Source organism: Chrysoperla carnea, chromosome 1 (assembly GCF_905475395.1).
Source record: "Chrysoperla carnea chromosome 1, inChrCarn1.1, whole genome shotgun sequence".
Classification (NCBI taxonomy): domain Eukaryota; kingdom Metazoa; phylum Arthropoda; class Insecta; order Neuroptera; family Chrysopidae; genus Chrysoperla; species Chrysoperla carnea.
Window position 1 is genome coordinate 67,571,316 of NC_058337.1, and position 27,650 is coordinate 67,598,965.

The 27,650-nt window shown below is 28.9% G+C and overlaps 1 protein-coding gene across 1 annotated transcript in view; it reads right to left on the reverse strand.

Annotated features, from left to right (window-relative positions):
- Positions 1–3,707: 3,707 nt before the first annotated feature.
- LOC123290467 (synapsin) overlaps positions 3,708–27,650 on the reverse strand; it is a 178,138-nt gene continuing 154,195 nt past the window's right edge. Inside the window, exons 12-13 of the mRNA XM_044870675.1 lie at positions 4,821–5,016; positions 3,708–3,960 (exon numbers count right to left, since the gene is read on the reverse strand). Of these exons, the coding sequence (XP_044726610.1) occupies positions 3,752–3,960; positions 4,821–5,016 (405 nt within the window). The 3' untranslated portion in view covers positions 3,708–3,751. The remainder of the gene's footprint in view (positions 3,961–4,820; positions 5,017–27,650) is intronic.

The following is a 27,650-nucleotide window of genomic DNA, read 5'->3' on the forward strand; positions in this document are numbered from 1 at the left end:
ATGTTACTCCACAATTTTTCTAACAGCTTATTCATTATTTTCTCGATTTGCTTTGTGTCACTTTTAGTATTTTTATCAACATTTACAATTAAAGTTGTAATTTCAAATTTACAATTGAAGTTGTAGTTTCAAATTTTCAAAACAAGATTTCTAACTCGATCCTGAATACCCACATAATAATGTGACTGAGGCAGTACATAGTAGTTTGACAAAGTACAAGCTTCACAGTCAATCTACTTCACGCTCTCAAAAATAGCAAGATTATAAATTGACAATAATAATCACGTTTCAAATTTTGTACAAGCACAAAGCGTGATTATTGGCAGAGAAAAAGGGAACAATGCTTAGACATTGAGAACATTGACCAAAAATTATTCAAAATAATAAATGACAAAAAATTTTTTAACAAAAAGTAAATTTTCTTTACACATTCCGAAAAAAAAATGCCATTCTTTTTTTTCAATTTTAAGTAATTTCAAAGATCCTACTCAATTGCCAATAGGCCCTACTCAAGATAGTGATTGGTCAATTATTTGGAAAAGTGAGTAGAGGATGATCTGGATGGGTACCTACTTGAATATTATCGTTTATAAAATTTATTCATCAGAATCTTAAAAAAAAGCAGGAACTTCACTGAGGCGGCTTATAGCGACAAACGTCAGAGGAAGGTAGGTCACGGTAGCAGTTGACAAATCAAAAAATTAGGTTAACGTTAACAGGACTGTCAGCGTTTAAACATATTGTTCTTAATTTTAAAATTTTATAAGTACCTAAAGATTTTCCAAAATGTTTAAAACTAATCAAACAGCAATATAAAGTTACTAATTAATAGTTTATCTTCCTTCCTCTACTGTCGTCTCCCTGAAGCTCCAGCTTGAAGCTGGTCCTTGTTTCCTAGTTAATTAAATAAACTTTGAAGAATTGATAAATAAAAATTTTAATAATATAGTCTTTCAAACAAAGACAGAAGATAAAAGAAAAGGTCTATTTTGTATTTTCTTATTTTTTAAGACTATACCGCTCCCTTTTTAAGAAATTAATTCTCTTAAATATTTTTACCGTTCGTTTCCCTTCATTTAAAATTAAAAGAATTGATTTCTTATACAATTATTTTTTTCTTCAGAAAACCTTGGTTCCTTTTGACAACAAACAATACGATAATTTAAATAACAAGAAATAAAATTAATGAAGTAAAACATACCATATTACGTCATTATTTAGTTTAGAAATATTGTTTAAAAGATGACTCAAAAAATAAATTTACAGTAAATAATGATAACAATTTGAGCAATAATTCCAATATACTTTTTTAAAACAATTATAATTAATAGCTATCTTTAAATCATTAAAATCTAATAAAACTTAAAATACGTATGATTATAATATGTAAATTCATTTAGTTAACATTATTTGGTTTGTTTGCAAAGACAAAGTGAGATATGCATGATTATTTAATTAATAAATTTGATATTAATATAATTAAAATATTCTTTCAATTGAATCAAATTGACAGAAAAACAATAAGCGCATTAATGGTCAATAAATTAGTGTTGAAATGGATAATTCTATTTAAGATTCTTCTGTTTTGATGTTAAAAGAATGATATCAAATTAATTTGTTAGAGGACTTGTTTCAATTGATTTTCTTATCAAAAGTATCTACAGATGGAGAAATTCCTTTAAATATGAATTCAGTTTTGAAATTTTAATGTTAAGTTGTTCTTACAAAATACTAAACATTGTTCGTAATATTTTTATGAAAATTAAATTTACAATTGATTTCCTCCTTTCTTCAATTTTCGTAAACAAAATTAGCTGGCGAATCCAACGATAATAAATGTCTTCCGATTAAAAATGCCTTAATATATTTTTTTTATTAGTATTACTATAGCAACCTATAGTGACCTTTTACGCAAAACAAACTTAGTTAAACGAAGTTTAATACTAAGTACTTCGATCCAAATATTCCAGTGTGAAATTATCTTTTAATTTCCCATTCTTTGACTCTTCTCTCTTTTGAGAAATTCTCGTAAATTTTAATTGGAATACATCCAACTTATATGCAAACAGGTATTCTAAATAGTCAATCGCCTTTTCAATGTTCCGCAAGCAAATTTCAGTACCTAGTTAGTACTTACTTCAGCATTTTCACTCGAATATACGGCGTAAGTTACAAACAGATGAATGCTTAAAACAGATTTGTCCATTTCAACATTAAATTTAATATTATTAGTATTAATTAATTATATATATTTAAAGCCACAATGAAATAGAATAATATATTTATTTCGATTCAATTTTTTTAAACATTTTTGTTATCTATCATTCCATTTTAAATAATAATGAATCGTTGTTATATTGTTGCATAAATAATATATTTGTATACATAAACATATCAGATGAGTAAAGCAAGTTGCATATATTATTTGTAATGTTATTAATGACCTTATATTATGGGCACATTATGCAAATAAAGCTTTCAAAAATCAGGAAACTTAACATTACAAGAAAATTATTTTGTTTATTTAAATTATTAAGGAAATCATCAATTCATGTTTAACGAGTTTATTGTTGTACATTTTTAATTCCGTACCTCAAGTATATTAATTCTTAAATTTTCTTGATTTTACTTACTATTCCATACTTGCAAGATGTTTGAAAAATTATTTTTAATTTGTAAAGCAATGGAATCATGCATACTTAAAAATTTCACTTCACCCCTTACTGCAACAGATCACGAGAAAAATGACCCTCAATTTACTTTATCAACTGTAAAGCCACTGGTTTAGGGTAACACGGAGGGTGTCAAGTGTGATAAACGCTATTGAAACCATTATTGAGATGATTCAACTCTAAACATCGTAATGGCAAATAATGCATTACTCGAAGTTTAAATTCGATTGAATTAGAATACAATTAGCAATAGTTTTAAAGTGCTTTTCTTCTGCAACCAACAGCTTATCTCTCTCAAAAGTATCCAACAGCCTTAACAGACTTTGTTAAATTTCTTGTTGCCACTTTATTAATTAATTTAAATCGGTTGGAAATTGGGAATTTTAGACCTTGTCTTCTTCAAAAAAACTGCGTAGACCAATACTGAAGGTACGTGTACGTGAAGTAACTACGCAAGATAAATTCTTTACATATGCCTGTTGAGTTCGTAGTAGGTCAATCTTCAACTTGTTCCGCCCTAGTTGTCAGAAGGAGAGCTCGATTTTTATAAACTTTATTTGACAGTTTGACCGATATTTTTTAATTCATTTAATTTATGCATGATACTAAAATTGTTTTATTACTATTCCACGATGTTCTATATCTAGTAAACCTTCAAGAAACTTTGTAAACATTTCCTAGATTTTACTCATTCGATACTTTTACTCATTAAAAGTTACAACTTGCTCCTACTTTCACGATTCATTATTTTAAAATGGAACACAACATTTGTTGGATATTAACACATTATCTAATTGCAAAATTCTCTAATAACATTAATATATTTTGTTTTTTATAAAGACTAATAATAATATAATTTCAACTAATCCATTTTTTTTTAATAATCTACTTTTTTATTTTAATATTTGCAGTTATTCTGGCGCGACCATACAATAAATAAAAAAATTAATAAAAATATTAACAAAAAAAAAACAACTAAATATTATAATTTATATGATAATATAAAATTCAAGTGACATCATTTTATTATGAAATAGGCCACTTAGTGGGATATTGTTTTATTAAGATGTTTGCTGTTTTTACATATCGCCAAAAATACCAGCGAATGTTTTTCTTAAATTTTTCATTGTATCTTCAGTATCTTCACCAATTTGTGATTGTGAACCTTGGCGATTAAATACACTCCCTGCGCGTGATGGTGTATTTGATGTTGTTGTTGTATCATCACCGGGTACGCGACGACCAGAAGCTGCAGTGCTGACACTACTTATAGTGCTCGACTGTGAGGCTAAAATAAAAAAATTAGTCTTAAATCATAATTTTTATGCACTACAAAATTGAAAACTTCGAGCCCGTTTGTTTTAAAAAAATGGAATATGATATGCCGAGTTTCACATTTCTGGAACAATTTTTCGCGATTAAAATAAAAATAATATCAAATGTAAATTTTATTATTGGGAGAGCAGGATAGTTATCCTTTATATAAAAATTTTTATAAACGCTTTAAAAAATCATAGTTTCAATAACATAATCACAAATTTTTTTAAATAATAGTTGAATCCCTACATATTATAAATGTGAAAGTAAGGATGTTTGATTGTTTGTTTGATTTTGTGTTTGTTACGCTTTCACGCCAAAACTAATGAATGGATTTGAATAAAACTTAACAATAATATATAGCTCATACATCAGAATCACACATGAGCTATAATTGATAGACAAATATTTTTGAAAAAATTAAAAAAATTGACATTTAATTATCAAACTAGTCATGTATAAAGGGGTGCTTGCTCTAAGGGACGCAAATATAATCTCAATAGAATATCTGTCATGGTACAAATGCGACCCACTTCACAGTCTTGATCGATTTTTCGAATAAGGGTATTGAAAATTTTTTTATATTAACGGATTATTGAACGGGTGCTTTGCTGGGCAATTTCAATTTTAAAAACAAAGACTTCTGCTTGAAGTGTCTCTTGGTACGAATTATGCACCCTTACAGCTCAAATAAAATAAAAAGAATCTTTAAAATCAGTTCAGTAGTTTTTTAGTTTATCCATTACAAACAAACAAACAAACAATCAAATATTTCCTCGTTATAATATTAGTATAGAAAATTATTAACAGGTTCGGTTTTTATTATTTTACCTTGTGAATCACGACGTCCAATATTACTTAATGATGGGTGGCCAGTTTCAGGAATTCCAGGTACACTCGGAGGTTCTGATGCTGAAATTGATCCACCTAATGCACTCAATGGACGCTCTTCACTTGGCGATTGACTTACACTTGATACACTTGATCGTGATGTTGTTTTTGTCATTGTTTGTGGTCGACATGTATTCTGTAACAAAATCAATAAACAAAAAATTAAATTTATTTGTTTGGTTGAGAAATGAATACTTAAAATATTATACTAATAGTTTTATTTCGTTAATTAATTAAAAGAAGATTGATTAGTTTTCAATTTGTTATTTTTGAATTTGATAGATAGGATTAAATTTCTCATTAGTGAATTATAATTAAAAAGTTTGTTTAAAAATACAGTCAAATGTCTATCAGTTCACATTCTAATACTGTGCACAGGGATCTCAACATAAAATATACGAACAAAATGGACGAAGCGGATTTAAGAAAAAAAATCTAATAATTAAAATTTTAAAAGGAACTTGTGGAATGTGTTTCTTAGTTGTCAACTATCATTAGTTACATTTAAACTTTTGTTCTATTTCTAACGGTTTACAAAATTCAAGACCCAGTTGACCTACGTTGCTCATTTACGAACTTATCCTCACTTTTTACGTCCTGAGCATGTTATCAAAATTTCAGCTTAATATCTCTTTTGGTTTTTTAGTTATTGTGTTAACAGCCGGATAGACAGATAGACAGACGGACAGACAGGCGGGCAGATAGACAACCGAAAATGGACTCTTTAGGTGATTGATTAACACCTATACCAACATTTTTTTATAGCACCAATATTTTTAAGCGTTACAAACTTGGGAGTAAACTTAGTATATATTGATATATGTATAATACATATTATACAGTGTATAAAAATGGAATGTAATTTTGATTTTGAAACAAGTTTTACTGTAAATAATGAATAAATATATCGATTAAATCAGAATATTAGTAATATTTATTAAATCAAAAAATTTTGACAGTGCTATTTTGTTTACAGGCTGGTCATATAAAAAAATATATATAATAAAATTTTTTCTAGAAAATAATCTTAAACTAAAAAATATCTTAAACTAAATTTTAAAACGCAAGTATTAAAAAAAAAGAAATTGTTTTTTGTATTCTGAGGAACGATGATAGGAACGTTAAAAAAGTAATAAAACATCGTAAATGAGGAAAAGAAATATAAAATGCTGCATTCCTATTTCTAAAAATACTCTGAGAAACCATGTATTAGAGAATTAGTGAAATAAGTGAGAGAAATTACTGAAATTAAAGGCAATTTATCAGGGAAATGAATAGGTACCTAATTTTACTAAAATAACGCTGGTTCTCTGGTTCTTCACGAATTTCATTAGTGTTAAGATTATCGCTGCTTGCATTATTATATTTCTCAAAGGTGTTTTTGTTTTTATTTTTTTGCTCCCTTAATACTTCAATTTTGATGAATGTAATGTCACTGCCAAGATAATTTTCACCATCATTGACAAAAACTAATATGAGTTGACAAAATTAAAATGAGATATATATTTCTATAATTTTACTAGCGGCCCCGACGGACGTTGTCCCGTAAAAACGTAACTCCAATTCATGAATACCTATACTACGTTTAGCCTGTCCGCTAAACCCATCCCGCTAAACCCCAATTTAACTCCTATTTATTGGAGTGGCCTGACCTTCGACCTTTGGCCTGACCTTTGATAGTAGAGCTCGCTGCGCTCGCATATGGCTCTAATAAATGCCTATTGACAATACCTGAATACTATTAAAAATACATAGTACACATAGTATACATAATGTGATATGATTTATATGCGCTCCCACCATTTAATGAAATTTCATTTTTTTGGTACGGAGCCCTCAAAAACAGTTGTACTGGACCAAATTGTAAATCTAAACCATCCTCGAATCCCCTTGAACTCACACAAAAAATTTCATCAAAATCGGTCCAGCCGTCTAGGAGGAGTTCAGTCACATACACACGCACACAAGAAATATATATATTAAGATTATGCATCTTTTAACAAATTTGGTAAACAAGTTTATAAAAATTAATTTTTCTGTGTATACAAAATGGCAACTTGAGGGCCAACGTGAGAATAAACCGGGTACATACTCGGTGATGCCTACTTGAGGTGCGAACATTTCACACAGCTCACCTAGTAATAGTTTACAGAACAGGGGGGGGGGTATGATTTCGTGACTTCGTGACTAACACATTCACGAAACTTCGTGAGTGGTTTAATTTCAGTGTAACCTACAACATTTTTATTTACGAAAACTTTGGAAATTGGTGCGCGTTAGTATATCGTGTCTACGATATGTATGTACTAACTGACATGTTTAAGGCGTAGTTCTGAGAAAACGGCTCATGAAATATGTAGGCCAGTGTGTACATAAATTTTTTTATAATGAATATAATAAGAAAGATTAATAGTGGCTTACAAAAATATTGAGCCGTTTGATGTGACCAGCATGTCGGGAAAACGGAGGTATGGAAATTTATGAACAACTGGCTAATTTTACACAACTGTTTAATGAATATAAGTAAAATTAAATGTGCATACTGGCCTACATATTTCATGAGCCGTTTTCTCAGACCTACTTCTTAAACATGTCAGTTTAACGACTATATTATTATGCTAACGTCCCAATTTCCAAAGTTTTCGTAAATAAAAATGATGTAGGTTACACTGAAATGAAGACACCCACGAGGTTTCGTGAGTGTGTTAGTCACGAAGTCATAGCCCCCTCTGTACCGTAGACTATAATTATTTATTTAGAAATAATTAAAGAAATCAGAAAACAGTATGAAATACCATACTAGAAATAATTCTGTTTTTGTGATTGTTCTTGCTATATATTTTATTAGACATAATAAAATTTTCTTTTTGACTACCTTGCCGAAGAAACCAAATATACAAATTTAATGTTTGTATAAGTATATACGTATCATATAAAATGTTTTTATATATAAAGTTTCTTTTTGGTAGCCCAATCTTTATATTAAAATAAATAACAACAACAGTCTGACTTATTATTTTTAATCCCGCAGTTCAATAAACGATTTATTACATTTAAAAATAAAAAATAAAATTAGAAAATGATATTCGCCCACATTTAACCTTGAACTACAACAACGTAACGAATATTATTTAATGGATTCATACAATTCTTTGTAATTTAATAAAAATGTATTTTTGTTATAAACGAAATTCTTTATACTTAAAAAGGCTTTTAAAAAAATTGAAACTTATGACGTAATTTTTTTTAGTGATGACAGGTTAAGTACTTTTGGAATTATCTCTATAAGTATAGAACAATAAAAATACATGTTACTAAAACCTTTTTCGTATGTACCAAATTATTTCCTTAAGCAAAAAGCCATACCCTGAGAGCTACTTGAATGTTGCCAGCTGCCTAAAACTAGGCATCGATATTGTAGGTCAGGCCAGAACCACAATGTTATATACGATTTCTAATTTCCCAAGTAGCATTGAAGGTATCAAAAACAAAGACACCTTTGTGGTTTTGTAGATTAGCTTACAAGACACGTAACCAGATAATTTCCAATCCCCCGAGAGGTTCTGGAAGTTGATACCTCTTGTAAAATATGAAACCAGTACAAAGCCACATTGGAAAGCAAAATTTCGGGAGTGATGTAGAGACCTCCATTATCACTCGGAGGAAATTGACGACTTTCAAATGTTATTAGCTCACGAGCTTATTGATGTTCCAAATTCGATGATTTTTTTTTTCTTACAGTTGTTTGATATTTTGGTAAAATTTTGTGTTGTTTGATGAGAATTTTGAAATCCCTTTGCTTCGTTTATAATGGTATAGTAATTGAATCAATTACTATTCCAAGATTAATCGGTGATAATTAATTAACCTCCTTTATATCATCAAAATCTGTTTATCACATAAGTAACATATTAGTTGTAGCATATAATGATATTGAGACTTACAGCATTATCAAATATGTATGGAGTTAATTAACTATTATTATATAACTAATAATGTATAAAGTTAATTATACAGGATGTTTAAAAAGTTCGAGACACCCTCTGAATTTTCGAAAATAATGACTGAGAAAAATATCTGAGACAAAAATTGTTGGATTTTGCTTGGGCAATATAATGGATGCCTTGAATTTGACCTTAACTTTTACCATGAAGGTGCAAGAGATTAATTGATTTTAAATTTTATAGAAAGCTTGCATATTGTCCAACTATTAACGGGAAAACTTTAAGCACTTGTTGTGAACAGCGATCTTGAGTCACTGATCGATTTCAGGGGTTAAAAATATTCGATTTCATTTTATAAAACCAACTTAACCTTCATTTTCAAGGCCAAATTCAAGACCACCATTAGATTATACGAGCGAAATTCTACTAAGTGTCTTAGTTTTATTTTTTTCAATCATTATTTATTTAATTCGGAGATCTGGAACTTCTTGAGCACCCTGTGTCTAATCTTCTATAGTTGCTTTATCCGATATTGAAATGCAATCTGTAGCCAACAAAGAGGGGTTTTAGTATTCAACAAAGAAAGGTTTTAGTAGTGCATTACATCTCGAGCTCTTATTGTTACAAATATTAACAACGAGCTCTTATTGTGATTCATAGATAATTAGAGCATTATCTAACTCGAATTAAATAAGCGTTTTGAATGTGCGTATCATTTAAATACAGGGTGTCTCAAAAAGTTCGGTACGACACTCTACCAGATATATCACTCAAAATAAGTCAATTGAGATTAAATTGACTTTGTACCCAATTACTTCATTTAGGAACTATAGGTAGTCCTAGAGTTGAAATTTTGAAATCGTTTTTTGGACTCGCACAAAAAATTCATATAAAATTTAATGTCGCATCGATTCATTGGAGTAGAACGGTGGAGTTGTTCGTTTTTCCAATTAAAACCTCATAATTCCATTCCCATGGAGGTAAAAATTGAAAGTATTGCATTCAGATTCAGTAAATTGTGCACTAATAAAATTTCAGAAAATTGTGACAAAAATTGTATTAGTCAAAATGAGTTTAACGATGTTCAAAAAAAGTGTTCAATGAAATCTCAACTCCAAAACCAATTCTTTTAGCGACTGCAACACTTTTGTTTCGCCCAAGGAAATTAAAATTAAGTAAATTAATCTGCTATAAAAAAAGAAAAAAAACTATTTATATATAGATAGTTATAAATATTAAACGCATGTTATAATTTAATAAATATCAAGGAAATATATTAAAATATTTAATTTAATTATAAATTATGAATTAATTTTATTTTCTAAGTGTGATTAAATTATTTAGTTATAAAAACAACTACTTTGATTTCATGATAATTGCTTTGATTTGTAATGATGTTTTTTTTTTTTTAAATATAAATAGGATGTATTAAGTATGCATCAGACATTTTACAAGGAAAATTTTGTAATATTACTGGAATAAAATGAATTTTTTTTAAATTATGATTTTACGTTATTAAAACTTCCATAAATAGTCAACAAAATATGCTTTGCTCATTTCGATCTGACTGCAATCGCCGCCGTTGTGGCGTTTATCATTGGATCTTCATTAAAAGTTCATTCATACTCGAACACTGACTGATGGTAATGCTTAATAACATTAACAGGATTTTCATGTTATGTCAAGTTATGTTACCTTAAGATCGTTTACCTTTCCGAACTCTATATATTTTACGTTAGTATTTTGTTAGCATATTATATACGACAATGATAATCAAAGTATACGAATATATTTATCTTAGTTGGAGAAATATAAGGACTGGTCTGTATAGATACACCCAAATTTAAATAAACTGACTGAACAAAATATTTCACTCTGCTACTACAGACCGCAAGCTCACGATTAAAAAACTTGCATCACTGTTCAAGCTTTGTATCAGTTCTTTATAGTACCAATTGCACAACTTTTAACATAAGAAATTTTTGGTCTCGAACGTTCTGTTTCTCCTTGCTCGGAAAGTTTTTGGTTGATCCATCAAGTCTCAAATTGATGGGAAAAAAAGGAAAAATTATCTTGTCCGACATTAATTTTCTGAGAGTTTTACCCCATAAACCGCTTAATTAACCAACACTAGAAGAATCGTAATTTTCAACAGGTCATTCAGCGGGCTGATAGTCCGTTCTATTGAAAGTCGAGCAAGAGGATTATTCAGTTACTATTCGATGATGTTTTTGTTAGAAATAAAAAGAATATCCAACAAAATTCAAAAGAGCGAAATAAAAAATATTTGGAATACAAACGCGCCGTTACCGAAAATTTTCTTGTGTATGAAGTTGTTTTATACAGTCGGAATGGTGAATTAATCAGTGGATATTTTGAGCATTAGCCTGTGGTGTGCTAGTTTCAGTGTAGCCATCAATGTGACTACAATACAAAACATAAGAAAGATAAGAAAGATTTTTTTATTCCCGAAGTTTTTCTATTATGAAAGGTGGCACCAATTCATAATTCATAACTTACTTTATGAATTTGCATAAATACATCATAATATGATTAATGCATTCATATTTATTTCATAATGTGACAATTTCAATTTAATTATAGCATTATCATTCATATTTGCATATAAATAATTGTGATTAAAATAGCTAAGTGATTCCAAGTAATTTGCAATGAGTAAAACATATTTACGTCTAAAGTTTATACACGAATAGTAAATGATGAAACATCCTCAGATATACTTATTACATTTTTTTTAGACGAAGTTAAGAGAATAATTTTGCATACTTTCTTAGAATTAACGACACATTTTGTAAAAATACGAATTAAAATATTTATTTCATTGGAGTTCTGAGATGGGTGTATTTAAGCTGGGCAGTACTTTTATTCCTTCAACTAAGATATTGGTATACGTTTACTTTGATTATCTTTGTCAGATTAGCTAAAATAATATTAAAGTAAAATGTTTAGAATTCGGAAAGGGAAACGATCTTCAGATAACACAATTTGACAAAGCGGAAAAATCGTGTTAATTTTGTTAAGTTTATAAAAATTTTTGACAATATTTTTGAATATTTCAGCTTTTTAATTGCCTTTTAAACTAGATTCGTATTTAATTAAGAAATCAAATAAAATAAAATAAAAATAAAAACGAGAGATATATAGAAGAATCACCTACAGCTACCATTCATTTGATAGTTTGATAATTTTCATTCCCGCAACTGGTTTATATTTCTACAGAACTCACATTGATGTAAGTATTGTACTCTCTGTCGCATACACCAAAATATGAAAAACAAGATAGCCATATAGTTACAGTGGTTATATTCCAATAGAAATTTTTTCATTAAAGATATTCTTCGAAGTCCCCAACGCGACGTAAAAAGCGTATTATGAGCTTGAAGCCTTTATTTATATTTGTCTGCGGCATTATAACTAAAAATCGAATGAACAGATTAATAGGATTTGACGGTAAATGATTTGATGTTATCAAGTAGAAGTGGGAATCTGCTAAGCCACATAAACATTAGACAATATTTTATATTAATTATCAATTTTGATAATTATATTAATTGAATTAATCTGTCCACTCAGCAGGTTTTATCTGGTAGTACCGGATATTATGTATATAAATAGGCTTGGATCTTATAAATAATTACAAATTACATTGAATAATTAAAAATATTTTTATTACAAAGAATGTAGGTAGGCTATTGTTACGGATTTTGAGAGTTGTTCGACTCGTGTTTCATAATATCATAAGTATGCTAGTCCAGCAAAGCATAATATGTTTCGATCTAACATTATCTTCTCGAATCCATTCCCACTCTTTTATAAATGTGCCTAGAAAGCATGTGATCTACATCCAATTTTTAGGTTTACTCTTTTTCGTGTAAAATAAAAAAATATTCATGTATTTTTTTTATATTTTTAATTTATTGTTTATACCGTTATATAAGTAAAAAATATAAATACTGTTTAAAAATGCTGTAATTAAGTGTAAAAAAATATTTAAAAAACAGTATAATTTTGAGATGTTTAAACGCAGTCTTTTGGCGCTCTCTATTGATGACGCATGAGTACGTGATCTGTCAATTGGTGACAGTTCAACGTATAATTTACACTTTAAAAAAATGAATTTACAACACAGAATTTACACTCGTTATTATTAAGTTTTCTAATAAAAAGCCGTATAATAATATAACTCAATGTAATGCCATATAAAATGAAAGTAATTAATACCATACAGTATGTCAACCAATTTTCTAATTTAAATTTCATGAATATTCCCTATTTAGAATTGATATAAAGATATTGTTATTTTTGTTGTAAAGAACAGTCGGGTAATTAAGTACCCGGTTTACATATATACATCCAAATAAAATATTTACACCTACCCACAAAATAATTAATGCAATATTATTTTCACCCACTTTGTAGAGGTTTCATAAATTTTGTTGGGAAATTAATATGTTGTGGGGTAATGTATTTTCTCTTAAACTTTCCTAATAGTATGTAATCTTTTTTAAATTATCTGCTCATGGTCATGATTTGATGAAAATCTCTTTGATGTTTTTCCTTTTTAGAATTTTCGATGTGTACATAAATAGGTTTAGAAAATATAATTTAAAATGGCAGAAAATGATATTTTTTACATATTTTAACTCAATGATAATTTTCACATATTTTAATATTTTACACAAAAGTTAAGAGGCTATTTTTGGAATATTCATCGTATGCACCTACATATTTTTTCCAAAATATTCTTTATTAAAAAATAAACCAATTTTGTTTGAAAGATTTTTTCATAAATATATATTTTTTTTCTTCATAAATATATAAGTTTTCCTAGAAAAAATTTTCGAAGTTTTCGAGGAAATAAGACTGCCATTTTATCTTACATGAATTTTTGTTAGAAATGTCAACTTTTTAAAAACAGAATCTCAAACGATTATGGAAATCGCTAAGAAAGAAAATATTGCCCCTGAAGTCTCTGGATCATTAGATATAAAAGGAATAAATCTTACCTTTGGAGCAATTACATTAACAATCCAAAAAGCCTTTTTGAAAACTCGATTAAATAACATTTAAATGTTTGATATAACGTAAGAAAAGATTCTTTAAACAAAAAATCATCCTAGGGCATATTTTCATCGACTACTCTATTGTTTTTTGTATTCTGCATTCACTGATGTGAGTTAATACAACAAAAATTTGAATATTATGTGAAAAAGTTTGTACGGAACAAATATTGATAAAAAATAATAATATTGATTGACAGTTTCATGATTTGTTTTGATAGAAATGTTATTTACAGATAGATACATGAAATATTAATAAAATAATACATATTTAATGAGACCATGGGTCGTTATTTTCGATTGTTGAGTAATTTTTTGGTGAATACACACTAGTGCCGTTTCTTATCTTAATCAAATTACACCTAAAAGTTAGTCAAATTGCTTTCATGCATTAACTTACAACTAAAAACTTTTTTCAAAAGGAATTTTTTTTGTATCTATTCGCCCTATTAGCTCAGTTGGTTAAGGCGTAGCCAATTCCGTCCGCGAGATGTTTAGGGTAACCTAGATGGGTTCGATTCCCACCGTTGCAACAAAATTAATTTAATTAATAGTTGTGATGGGCTGGTGTAGTGCATGGTATATGTATGAAGCAGGTGCACTCAGCCTCTGAAATTGAGGAGCTGATAAATGAAATTATCAGTGGAAAGGTGGTAAAACACATGTATGGTATCACAATGGGTTCTATAGCCTAAGTGTATCCTTTGTGAACAGCCAATCTTACCTAACCTAACCATAACCTAAGATACTTTGGTAATTATCTTAACCATTTTTATCTGTTTTCAATTTTCAATAAATTTCACTTATCTATTACACGTTGGGATTCCTTCGGTGTAAATAACAGGGATAAAAATCAGATTTTTTATACTAGCTCATCATTCATTTTTTAAGACAGAAACAAATATTTAATTTAATATTTTAATAGAATACATAGAATGGAAGTTTTTCAAGAAAAACTGTTTCCATAACTAATTCTATATAGTAGGGTAGTCTGATCTATGAGTAAACAATCCCAATAACCGTTATCTTGTTTGCAATACGCGGCTAACTTCATTGCTTTGCACTTCATTTGAAGTGACTGGTCGAATAGTTTTTTAGATACGGACAAAAATCGATCCAAATGTTGCGATATCTCGGAAACTTTGCATCCAATCTTTAAGTTAACCTGATTTTTATACTTTTTGGATCAAAATTACCCCATCCACCGAGTTTCATCAAATTTCAAAACAAAAATTATTTTTTCGTTTTCTCGATTTTTTCAAAGGAGTACGTACCCCTGAAAAAATTGCAAAAAATCGAGAGATTTTTTATTTCCAATTTCGATAAAACTCAGCATATAAGGTAATTTTGACCCAAAAAGTACAAAAATAGGTGGATTTGACGACTGGTCGAATAGTTTTTGAAATACGGACTACAATCTATCCAAACATTGCGATATCTCAAAAACTCTAGTTAAAAAAACTATAGTAACATGACAAACATGCAAACGTGGCATGCAAAAAATTCGCAACCCCTTTTTACCACCTTAGTGGTAGAATTTTGAAAAATCATTTCTTATCGGATGCCTACGTCATACAAAGAACACACTCTCCAAGTTTCACGTCTCTACGATCAGTGGTATATATATATATATATATATATATATATACTAGCGGCCCCGACGGACGTTGTCCCGTAAAAACGTAACTCCAATTCATGAATACCTATACTACGTTTAGCCTGTCCGCTAAACCCATCCCGCTAAACCCCAATTTAACTCCTATTTATTGGAGTGACCTGACCTTCGACCTTTGGCCTGACTTTTGATAGTAGAGCTCGCTGCGCTCGCATATGGCTCTAATAAATGCCTATTGACAATACCTGAATACTGTTAAAAATACATAGTACACATAGTATACCCTCATAGGAGCCCTCAAAAACAGTTGTACTGGACCAAATTGTAAATCTAAACCATTCTCGAATCTCCACGAACACACACAAAAAATTTCATCAAAATCGGTCCAGCCGTCTAGGAGGAGTTCAATTACATACACACGCACACAAGAAATATATATATTAAGATATATATATATATATATATATATATATATATATATATATATATATATATATATATATATATATATATATATATATATCTTTATGTGATTATTAAGTTCAAAATAAAGTTTAAGCTGGTTATTTACAATTATATGCTTTTATTTTTGAACAATTTGAATCTTAAGCGCGTAATGCTAGACCATCCTACCCTACATTACACGCACCGATATTAAAGTTTCTGGTTTCTTCCAAATGGAACCGTACTATACCTATCAAAATATAATATCAAAATGATGAAATAAATTTGAAAATATAGGTAGCATATAACGTATGAATAATTTGGCATATTCCAATATCAATATTTATTAAAATATTAAATTTGAAATAATATTTATTTTATTGATTTTCAATCAAATTGTGTCATTTTTCATTCGTTTCGTGCAGAACCGAGCTAGGCACCGCGTGCGGAAATGTTTATCGTCTCTACATCTTTCATTGTATTATTAATTTAGTTTTTCACGTTAAAAAATATGAGTAATTTGATTGCAATAATGATGAAATCAATGTGAAAAGTTCATTCAAGATGCCGATCAGGATAATCGAACTTATTAAATTATTGTATTGTCCTCGGTCCTTGCGAAGTTTCAATTCAATATGACGTTTTCAGTGGGTGAAAATCACGTTCAAACATTCCCGTTACATACGTACATAGATAAATAGATTTACCTACAAAGCGTGTTAAAAAAGCTTCATATTTGACTCTTTCTAAACGAGGTATCTGTGGGTGGATGGGTGTTAGAATATGTTAAAAATAATTTGTTAATACATTGTTATATCTTAAGAGAACTTCCAAGCTTTTCAGAATATTTTAGAATAAAAGCACTAACTAAAGAGCAAAGTCTATCGTTATGTGTGACGAAAAGTTTGGACAAAATCTTATATTCCAGAGAGTTTTGAAACTTCGTAAATTTTCTAGAGCAAAAAAATTTCTAATTATATATTCAAACGAAAGATTCAAGAATTTAGGTCATATTCACATTATTTCAAAGTAAAGGCTGGTAAAAACCAACATGATATAGTCTTCACATCCCTTGCTCTCACTTCCCCTTCCATTTCTTTCGAAAAAGGGATAGGCATTGTTTTACACAGATAAAATATATGTTCAGTTTTCAATTTTTGTTATGACATGAAAAAAAGTCATAATTCTTTGAATACATCAGCACAGATGGTCATGAATTGTATTTTTACCATTTTTACGTTTACCATTTCTACAGAAATCTTTTAGGTTTAAATATATCTTTAAAAATCACAGCTTGATGTATGAGCTATATTTTTGTAGAGTTTCAATCAAATACATTCAGTAGATTTTGCGTAAATGCGTCACAAACAAACAAATAAACAACCTTACTTTCACATTTACAATATATAGGGATAGGGATAAGGAGTTTTTTTCAACTGTCCAACACTAACAGAATCAATAAAAAACAACCATTTTCAAACAAATTATACAATTTTAGTAAATAGCAGGATATGTTGAAAAGGTGTGTAAGAACAACAAAACAAATATCTTGTTTATAGAGAGAAATATAATGTTTTTCTAGATGTTTCTACTATTCACAATATCATCATCATTCGAGGTATACAAAAAACAAATGAACACCACAGAACAGATTTCCTCATGTTTTATTCATATTCCTATCACATTTTCCTTAGCATTGATGTTCGATTTAACGTGCGTAGAAGAAAGATATGGATATGCATTGATTATTATTGGTTGATAGTGTTGTCCTTCTCTAGCATATTTTATTTTAATGGTACATTATAGCATGTAGTAAAACATATTGTTTATTGAGTGTATAGTATCATATCCTTGAATATTAAAAAAGTATGTATAGTGAACGTGCATGAAAATTTATAATAGGGATGTTTGTTTACACATGTTACAAATTCATGTTAATACTACAGTAAATAAGCCAGAAAATACCATCAAATGTGGAAAAGTGGTGGAACAGCTCCGATTTCAAAATTTTTTTGTGTACGTGTTCCTTAGACCTCTAGGAACATTCAGCCGCACTAACCTTGGCATAAGAAAAAAAACTGAGAAAGTTAGGGTAGTTTTCCCATCCCCAAATTGTAACAGTGAAAACAAATCAATATTTCACCTCAAAAATCGTCTTCCGAGGGTTTTCGAGGTCGCTGATCATGAATTCAAGGTTTAAAAACAACTGAAAATGGTTAAAAGTGTCAATAATTAAAAAATTTTGAAGATTTTGAATTTGACCTCAGAAATTGACTTTCTGCGGTTTTTGAAGTCGTTAATAATGAATTTGAGAGTAAGAAGCAACTGAATGTTGTTCCAAGCCACCCCTAAAAGCCACCCCTAGAAGATACAGTGTTAAAATTTAAAATTTTTAATCGAATATTGTCTTTCGGGGTGTTTTCGGCATCGCTGATAACGAATTTAAGGTCAAAAAGTAACTTGAATGGTTGCAACCCTATTAAAACTACCCCTAAAAGTGTGAATGATTAAAAAAATTTGAAAATTTTGAATTTTTTTAAATGTTTATCAATTTTACATCTGGGGGTAGTTTTTTGGGGTTGCAACCCTCTTCAGCTACTTTTAGACCTTGGATTCGTAATCAGCGCAACCAAAATTACCAGAAAGACGATATTAAGGAGAGAATTCAAATTTAAAATTTTATCTCTGTCACTTCTAGGGGAGGTTTTAATAAGGATGCTGTGACATTCAGTTACTTTTTGACCTCAAATTTGGTTCTATCTCTAACGGTTTACAAAATGGGGCCTGCGGACACAAGACCCAATTGACCTGTGTCTCATTTACGAACTCAACCATACTTTTTACGTACTAAGCACGCTGTAAAAATTTCAACTTGGTTTCTTTTTGTTTTTGTGTTATCGTGTTGACAGACAGACGGATAGACGGTTAGACAACCGAATAGGGACTAATTAGGTGACTTAATTAACACCTGTACCAAAATTTTGTTGGTAGCATCAATATTTTCAAGCGTTACAAACTTAGGACTAAACTTAATATACCTTGATATATTTCATATACATGATATGAAAAACATTAAATAATATTTTAAAACCGTAATTATACGTCTTTAATTAAATAAAATCGATTTAAGTTGCGTTATTTATTATCCATTATCACTTGACTGTGAACACCAATTAGAGTGCAATGACGTCACTAACCAACAAGTTGCAATATTTATAGCATAGAACAATATAACCTGCCCTAACATAATTTCTTTCGATAACTTGTTACAACAACCTAATATTTACAATTTTTATCATAATATTAATAATAAATTACAATTTTTATCACAATGAAGACTAGATTCATCAAAATATGTAATTGCAACTTGCCTACGATTGATTCTTTTATGATAACAAGTTTGTTTGCTAGAAATAAGGATTTTTGGGAAGTGGAGCTTAGAAACGTGAAAATATCATTGTATCCATAATTTTACTTGTAGTAATGCTTTATCACAAATTTCACATGAAAAAGTTTTTTTTTCTCCACTATGAGTTTGTTTAGATTCAATTAAACTGCTTCTATGAGTTTTAATATAAATAGAAATAATGACAATATTTATGAAAATATTTCAAATATTGAAAATATAATAAAAAAGGTGTTTCTCCAATATGAATTCGTTTATGTGGAATTAAAGTGATTTTCCAAGTAATTGTTTTATCATAATCATTTATAATTTATAGAAATAATGATCATCTATCTGTATATTAATAATAATCAGTATTTAATTCTATTTCATATAAATGTTTGTGTTAAAACCTTTACTGAAAAAAAGCAGTTTAACTCAACATAAAATCATCCCCACTGGAAATGAACCTTTTGATGACAAAACTGATAGAAAGAGTTTAATTCAAGCTAAACAAACTCACAGCAGGGAAAAAACGCCTTTTCCATGTGAATTTTGGGATAAAACATTTACTACAGGTATACTTTCATGTTTCAAGAAATTTGCTATCATCAAAGAATCAATCGGGGGAAAGTTACAATTACTTACTTTTATGAATCCCGCCTCCATTTTGATAAAAATTGTAAAATATTAAGTTGTAACAAACTATCGAAAGAAACAATGTCTCGGCTGGTATAATTCTATGATTATAGCAGATATCTCAGCTTGTCTATTTGTCAGTGACGTAATCATATTCAATAGCGTTTTAGTGGGAATCTGGAAAATGATTAAATGATTTGATTTACGCATTTTTAAATTGAAACACGACACATTTTTTCACAAAATTATTATTCCAAAAATTAGCCAAAATACCTATTGCAAGCTCATATGGAAAATGCCATTGTAAAACCTTTTACATTGAGCTGAGAAAATGAAAAAAATTTTAATATTAAGAATATTAGTTGATAAGCTTTCCAATTTTTAATGCTAAATTTTCAGTCACTTTTGATTGTGATTTCGTATACATGTGCTTCTCAAAACTTTGCATACATTTTTCATATTGATTTGCCAATTAATTATTCTTATCACATGGCTCTGACGCTTGGCTTATAAGTGTAGCTAAATTGTTCCAAAAATCTGTTCTTCTAGATGATTCCACTTGCATTTTAATCTGAAGGGTACATACTTTTTGTGATATAAAATAAAATCTGTGGTTTCTCACTAAGTTTAATGTTAGAGACAAAAAATTTCAGTATTTTATCTTTTTTTTTTTTCTTGGTTCTTTGTAGCACTTTAAAAAATTAACAGGTCCATTATCTTGTTACAATGTACTTTTATGATAAGTTTCATTAAATTCTGAGAAGTAGTACTTTAAAAACCGACTTAAAGGAATCAAATTTCAGATTTAGTAAATATTAGCAGTATCATTAAACATAAAGCCACTTTTGGTGTTAGCGTGCTTAATTTAGAAGATATCTACACCAAAAGGTTCGTAAGTAGTCGAAAACATTGATGGTTTTGTTTTCAGTTAAAGTTTAAATAGTAAAAAGGCATGCTGCTATTATTCGGTTGCCCACATTATTATGATTGCTTTTGTTGTAATTAATTTGTACGATACGAGCAGCCTTTGTGCATTTTAAGGCCTAATCTCTAAGTAAACGAGAACATTTATTATTTCGAAGCACGAAATGATCTTTGTGTCTAATCCATAGGTATTTGTACGATCGATATTCAGGTCAGTTGTAAATCTATATTTTGAACACAATATCATGGAATTATATTCCTTATTAGATAGGTTGGCATGGATTCAAGTGTTCAAAGTAAATCACACTCATGCAAAGATGTTTCCTCAGTTAGTCTAGGAACAAACGTTGCATTAGTTTAAAAAAAATTCTCTTTAATCCTTAAAAAGATGTTTGATATTATCGACAAAATCGTTGTTGCACTTGATGTGTTTTCTTTATCTTTTACTGAGAAGTGATAAATCTTTTTTAATCCTATTTTTATTCTATCGGACCATTTTTTTTTTCATTTTCAAGGACATTTCATTTTAAATTTGATTTGAAAAATTTTAGAAGTTTAAAAGTTTAACCTACTGATAAGCAATCTACTGTTTTCATGGTAAAGCACATTTGTGTAACACGCTTAGAAAAAAAAGTGCCACATTTTAAAATTGAAATCTCAAAAACTATTTTTAAAAAGTCGCTTAAACGAAACACTCAAAACAGTCAAAGTTTGAACATTTGAACAGTTAAACGGATTTTAGTGGGATTTTTGCATTCGATTCGTTAGAGCGTCAGGTAGTTTTGTGACCTAAATTAATTTGTAAGAAATTAAAAATATACAATATGCATAAACAATATGCCCTTTTTATTTCTATTTTAAATAGACCGTAAATATTTTAAATTCACAATTTGGTTAATAGTGATGAACAGACGACAAAGATATTGTTCACCCTAGGCACCAGGTACCTCGGAGACCAGTACTTGTTTATCGATATTCGTGTTCAGAGACCTCAAAAGCCCCCGATGAACAATTTTGGAAACATTTTCCTCACTATTAACCGAATTGTGAATTTAGTAGATTTACGGGAAATTTATAATGCAATTATAAAATGCATATTATTTATGCAAACTGCATATCTTTAATTTCTTATAATTCAATTCAGATTACAAAATTTCCTGACGCTCTAACGAATCGAATGCGGAAAACCGCATTTAAATCCGTCTTACTGTTAAACTTACTGTTTTCGAACTTCAGCGCTTCGTCCGCGACTATAAATGCTTTAAGAGTGCTTTAGTAATGCGCACCCTGTTTACAAAACATAAGCTTGTACACCTCCAAAGATTTTTGAGATAATTCAAAAAATGTTCGACTCCGTATGTACCGAATGTACCGTTTTCTCCTAGACCATAGTATTTCGTACACAAAGTCACCATTTATGGATTATTTATATTATATCTTGTTTTGCACAAAATATTACATCATCAAACAACGAAGACAACAGACAATGATAACACAGATATTATAATGATCTTGTTCATCTTATATGTTAATATAGTTTGAATGTCCCCTGCTCTCTGTTCTTTACTTGTCAAAAATATTTCCAACAAGCAGACTAACTTCGTAGGCAGAAATTTCAAGATTTGTATTGAACAACTTCAAACAACTCTTTATCGCTGCAACATTAAAAAAAATTTTTTTTCTAAAATTATTTTTTATCCAGTTTTTCTGCTGTTCTGGTACCTACTTGTTCTGTTTTTATACTGTAATTTTTGATTGTTGTTTACTTATTATCTCATTTTTAATAGTAGATTCAATTAGGTTGAAATGATAAAGAAGACTGTTGATTTTTCAACGTGTTTTTCATTAATTTTCAATAGAAATATTATATATGTAAAGTTAAACGTATTTATAAGTGAACTGACTGATTCATACTTAAATATTCTTACAAAATATTTCACAGACGACAATATACTTTTTAATATGCATAAAAAAAATTATGCTTTAAAGAATTTAATCGAATTTCCAGAAAACTTTATGATGCTATCTATGATGTCTGTGTTCAGCGTCGCTTAGATCAAAGTACAAGAAAAGATAATAACAATTGAAAAAATTCAATTAAGATTTTATAATACGTTTATTAAAAGTTTTCGTTTGATGATCATTTTTTGTCAGAATGTAAGTATAGGTAATTAAACTATAGATATAATAAGTTGCTCCAATTCGTACGTTTTACTTAGAAGGTAAGTGTTATTTACGCTTACCAAAATAACAAAGAACTAATAAGCTACTAGAAAATCTTTAGTTGTTTTGTCAATTGAATTATGTAAATTATAAAATGGGAGCACTGGGAACCGTCATGTAATTCCAGTGCCATTCATAGATTCATTTAACCCATTTATTCATTTTTAGAAACGAAACTTATTGTCATTTGGTGGTTAAGTCCAAGATTTTTTTGGTTTTACAAATTTCGCTTTCATGGATATTTGTTGCTGATGTTATTAACAAGTCACATACCTGTTTTATGAAAATTTTTATTTGAAAGCAAAAAATATGCGTTAACTTTGTGACCAGTATTTGGGATTTTGAAAAAAAAAATATTTTCTTTTTTTTTTTTTTTTTTTGACAAAAATGGGCACATTATATATAGATTTATAAAAAAACTGTTTTTATTTTTTATTTTTTCATGATGATTTTAAAGTTACAGGCAGTTTTAAAAGAAGTTTTCAAAAGAAAAAACGAAAACGCCCGACAAAAAAAAAATTCGTGTCATAATTAATCCCTATATATTATAAATGTGAAAGTAAGGATGTTTGTTTGTTTGTTTGTTTGTTAAGCTTACACGCAAAAACTAGCGAGTGGTTTTTAATAACACTGTACAGCAATATAGCTCATAATCAGAATAACACATGAGCTATAAATTAAAAAGATAATAAAAAAAAATTTTTTTTAATTTTAAATTTTTACAGAAATCTTTAATTTATGGTTCAAAATGATTTTACAATTTAAAAAAATTGAAAACTGTGCATATCTTTTAGCTGCGTAAAACAATCCCTTCAAGTGTTATGGAACGTTGATAAGTGAGATTAAAAGAGGTGGAGGCTATAAAGCGGTGGTTTTTACTTTTAAACCCAGTAAAGCGGACGGGTATCAAGCTAGTAATTAATAATTTTATAAAGTGTGTACTATTCAATTAACATAATTTCGTCACAACCATGCTTTACTGACTTTTATTTTGTCGGGCGTTTTGGCGTTTTCGTTTCTCTTTTGAAAAGTTCTTTTAAAACTGTCTGTAACTTTTCATGAAAAAATAAAAATTGTAAAAGCTCCAAACTAACAGGTAAAGCTAAAAATAGAAATTCATTCATAGTAGGGAAAGAAAGTATTCAAGTATAATAAAATTGATTTAAATAAACAGGATACGCTAATTTCACACCAAAGTGAAATCTACAAAATTGAGAGAAATTCATTTAATTTTTTCCATAAAACTAATAACTTTGTTCTAGTTTAAAATTCTAATTCTATAAATATATTTTTTTAGATTCTGTATCATTAACCTAATTTTTTAAATTTATATATTTGAAAGTTTCGGTATGTTTTTCAGTTCTATAAAACATTTCAGATATTTTTCATTTGTATAGTCATTAATTTTACAAAACCCTTCGATTGAAGCCCTGGATAGTTTCAGCAAGCAAAAATATATTTTAAACATCACGCAGGCAAAAAGGGTAATAAATATTCGATCGGTCCATAAATCTTTAAGTACATCCAAGTATTTCGTTACTTAAAAATTAAAAATTTGAATAATTTATACCATGTAGGTGTAACGTCATTCAACTAGAGCCCTCCCGCATTCTATGTATTTTCCATTTTTGGAATTAAAAAATTATATATAAAAAAAATATTTATTTAAAAAAATAAATAAATAAAAAGTAATAATTTAAATATTTTAGTCATGAAGGATCTTACTGACTTGCAGTACTAACTTAAATCATGACTTATACGTTTAATAAAAAAATAAATAAAAATACGTTTATCCGATGTTCTGAATACATGATAGTTATGGTATGTTGTATTAGATCAGACGCTCTAGGTACAAATATTAAACAAAATTGTTCTTTGAAAGTTGCAGATGCAGATAACAGCGATCTGAATATTTTTCAGTGAAAATGTAGCCAAATTTACTTTGTTCATTAGATGGATACGTTTGTCTTATTGATAAAAAAAACACATGATAATCACAACTCCATATATAAGTTATTATCGTCTTTTGACGTTATTATCTTCTTCTATAAAAATGGAAATTTTCTTTATGAACTTTCGTAGAATATTAAAATATATGAAAATACGCCAGGGAATGGTTTCTGTTGCTTATGGATTGTTTGAATGAAATTTTCGTTATGCTTTTTGACAAAATTTCAAGCAGATTACAGCAAATAATTTTACCTCAATCATTGAATGGGACAAAAAAACTTCTCTGGTAACGCAAAAATGGGACTAGTCTGAAAGCATGATGATATTAACACATTGTACAGTTTTAGTAAAAAAAAACGGTAAGTCTGCAAAAAAGCTGTTTGTATACGCTTTTTTTCTTGTTAATTCAATACAATTTCTATTTCAAACGTTTCTTTTTAAATTCTATTTGTGTTTCTATTTCAAATAATTACCTCCCTGTTTCTCCAGTTCTGCTTTTCTTTATAAGTCTAAGAGGTAGAAACTAAGATTACCAACTCTCAAAGAGTGTATTCTTGAAGTAATAATTTGCATTACATGAGACTAGAGTAGACAAAAAATAGACAAAATATTCTCAAATACTGTTTTTAAAAATAGGCAATTAAAAAAAATTTATTCACAATATCAACAAGTGAAAACAAACAATTGACTGAGTTAGTTGTTGAAATACCATTTACAGACAGTGTTGAATACTCTGTCACATTACACATGCATACATGTCACAAACATATAACTGATATTCCCATATAATACATACTAGACAATTTGCGCATAATTTGCGCTCTCACGGGTAAACAGTGATGTTTACGAAAAAATATTCCAAACAAAAGTTGTTTATGTTTTTGTAAGGAACATTTTTAACATTTAAACTTTTTTTCTATCTCTAACGGTTTAGAAGATGGGTCCTACGTACCCAAGACTCAATGGACCTATGTTGCTCATTTACAAACTTGACCTCACTTTTTACGTCCTAAGCACGCTATAAAAATTTCAACTTGATATCTCTTTTCGTTTTTGAGTAATCGTGATGACAGACGGACAGACAGACGACAGACAGACAGACAACCGGAAATGGACTAATTAGGTGATTTTATGAACACCAATACCAAAATTTTGTTCATAGTATCAATTATTTTAAGCGTTACAAACTTGGGACTAAACTTAATATACCATGTATATTGGCGCATATTTATGGAATATAATTGCCATTTTTCTTCAAATTTATTATTCAGGGTGTTCTGTTATTGACTGCATGACGTGGGCCTATAGAATAAGTTCATAAAGACGACAGAAAAAGTTATTTATAAGTTATTTATCAATCTGAGGCCTAGTTGCGAGATAATTAACTAAAAGTAGTAAAATAATATTAATAAAAAGTAAATAACTTTATCGAATCACAGTTCAATAAGATAGTCTATAAAAACTCTAATATATTCTTTTATATTCTTTAAAATAAATTACCTTTACTTACTTAAAAATAGCATTTGGGTATATTTTTGGGTTTATTGGACCAAAATTATGAACGATCTTACCCACACTAATAGAGCTCTACATGAGACCAAAACCCTCGCGCCTGGTCTATAAATATTAAACTATTATATTGAACAATAACATTATAATAATAAGTATTTACATAAATATTGTGCCTTACATATGCTTTGCGGTTTGAATGGCTTGGTTACATACATAAAGTGTATCATCGTCATAAGAATGACGTGATATTGATTCAAATCTTGTATCACGATTTGTCATTTTATTTACATCTTCTTGAATCATATGAATTAAATTACGTACTTTCTCATTTCATTTCTCTAAAGCATAAAAAACCTTGCATGATCATTATACATGGCATGTTCCAAGGATTATTTTGGTGCTAGTTTTGAAATGGTCTACGGATGTTTTGGTATTACATTGCGAATTAGATTATTCATTATCAAAAAGTTATTTTAAAATCGGTTTTAAAGAAGAGAAAAAAAATCTTACAAATGATGTCATAAAAGTTTATTATTTCTTTATTATATAAATTGAATCACTCTGACTGTCGGTATGAAGCCAAAATAAATAACGAACCTTTTTTAGCATTCAATATAATATAAGATTCAATTTAAGGTCGACCTTCAACCACCTGGTTCTTGCGATGGATTCTCAAAAAAATATAGACATGAATACTTTTTACTTCAAGAGTGACGTTTGTTTTCGCTTAATTGTTTGCTGTCTATTCAAAAATTTTGGCCTATTCAAAAATTGAAAGCATAAGGAATGTAAAACAGTGAGTTCCCTGCTTTTCTTCGTTCACTATCGTCTGTATATCCTCGTCCTGCTAGACGGAGAACTGTGTAAGTAAAGAATATTGATACTTGAAATCGGAATTTAGATTCTAAGTAACTTAACTCCTGAGAAGTTGAAATGGCGAAATGGTGAAATTGGCATTTTGACGGATATATATTTCCACTTCAAGTAAAAAGATCAAGATAATACTCGGCTACCTCCAGAATCGCATATGAAAATAAAGTAAATATGGTTGTC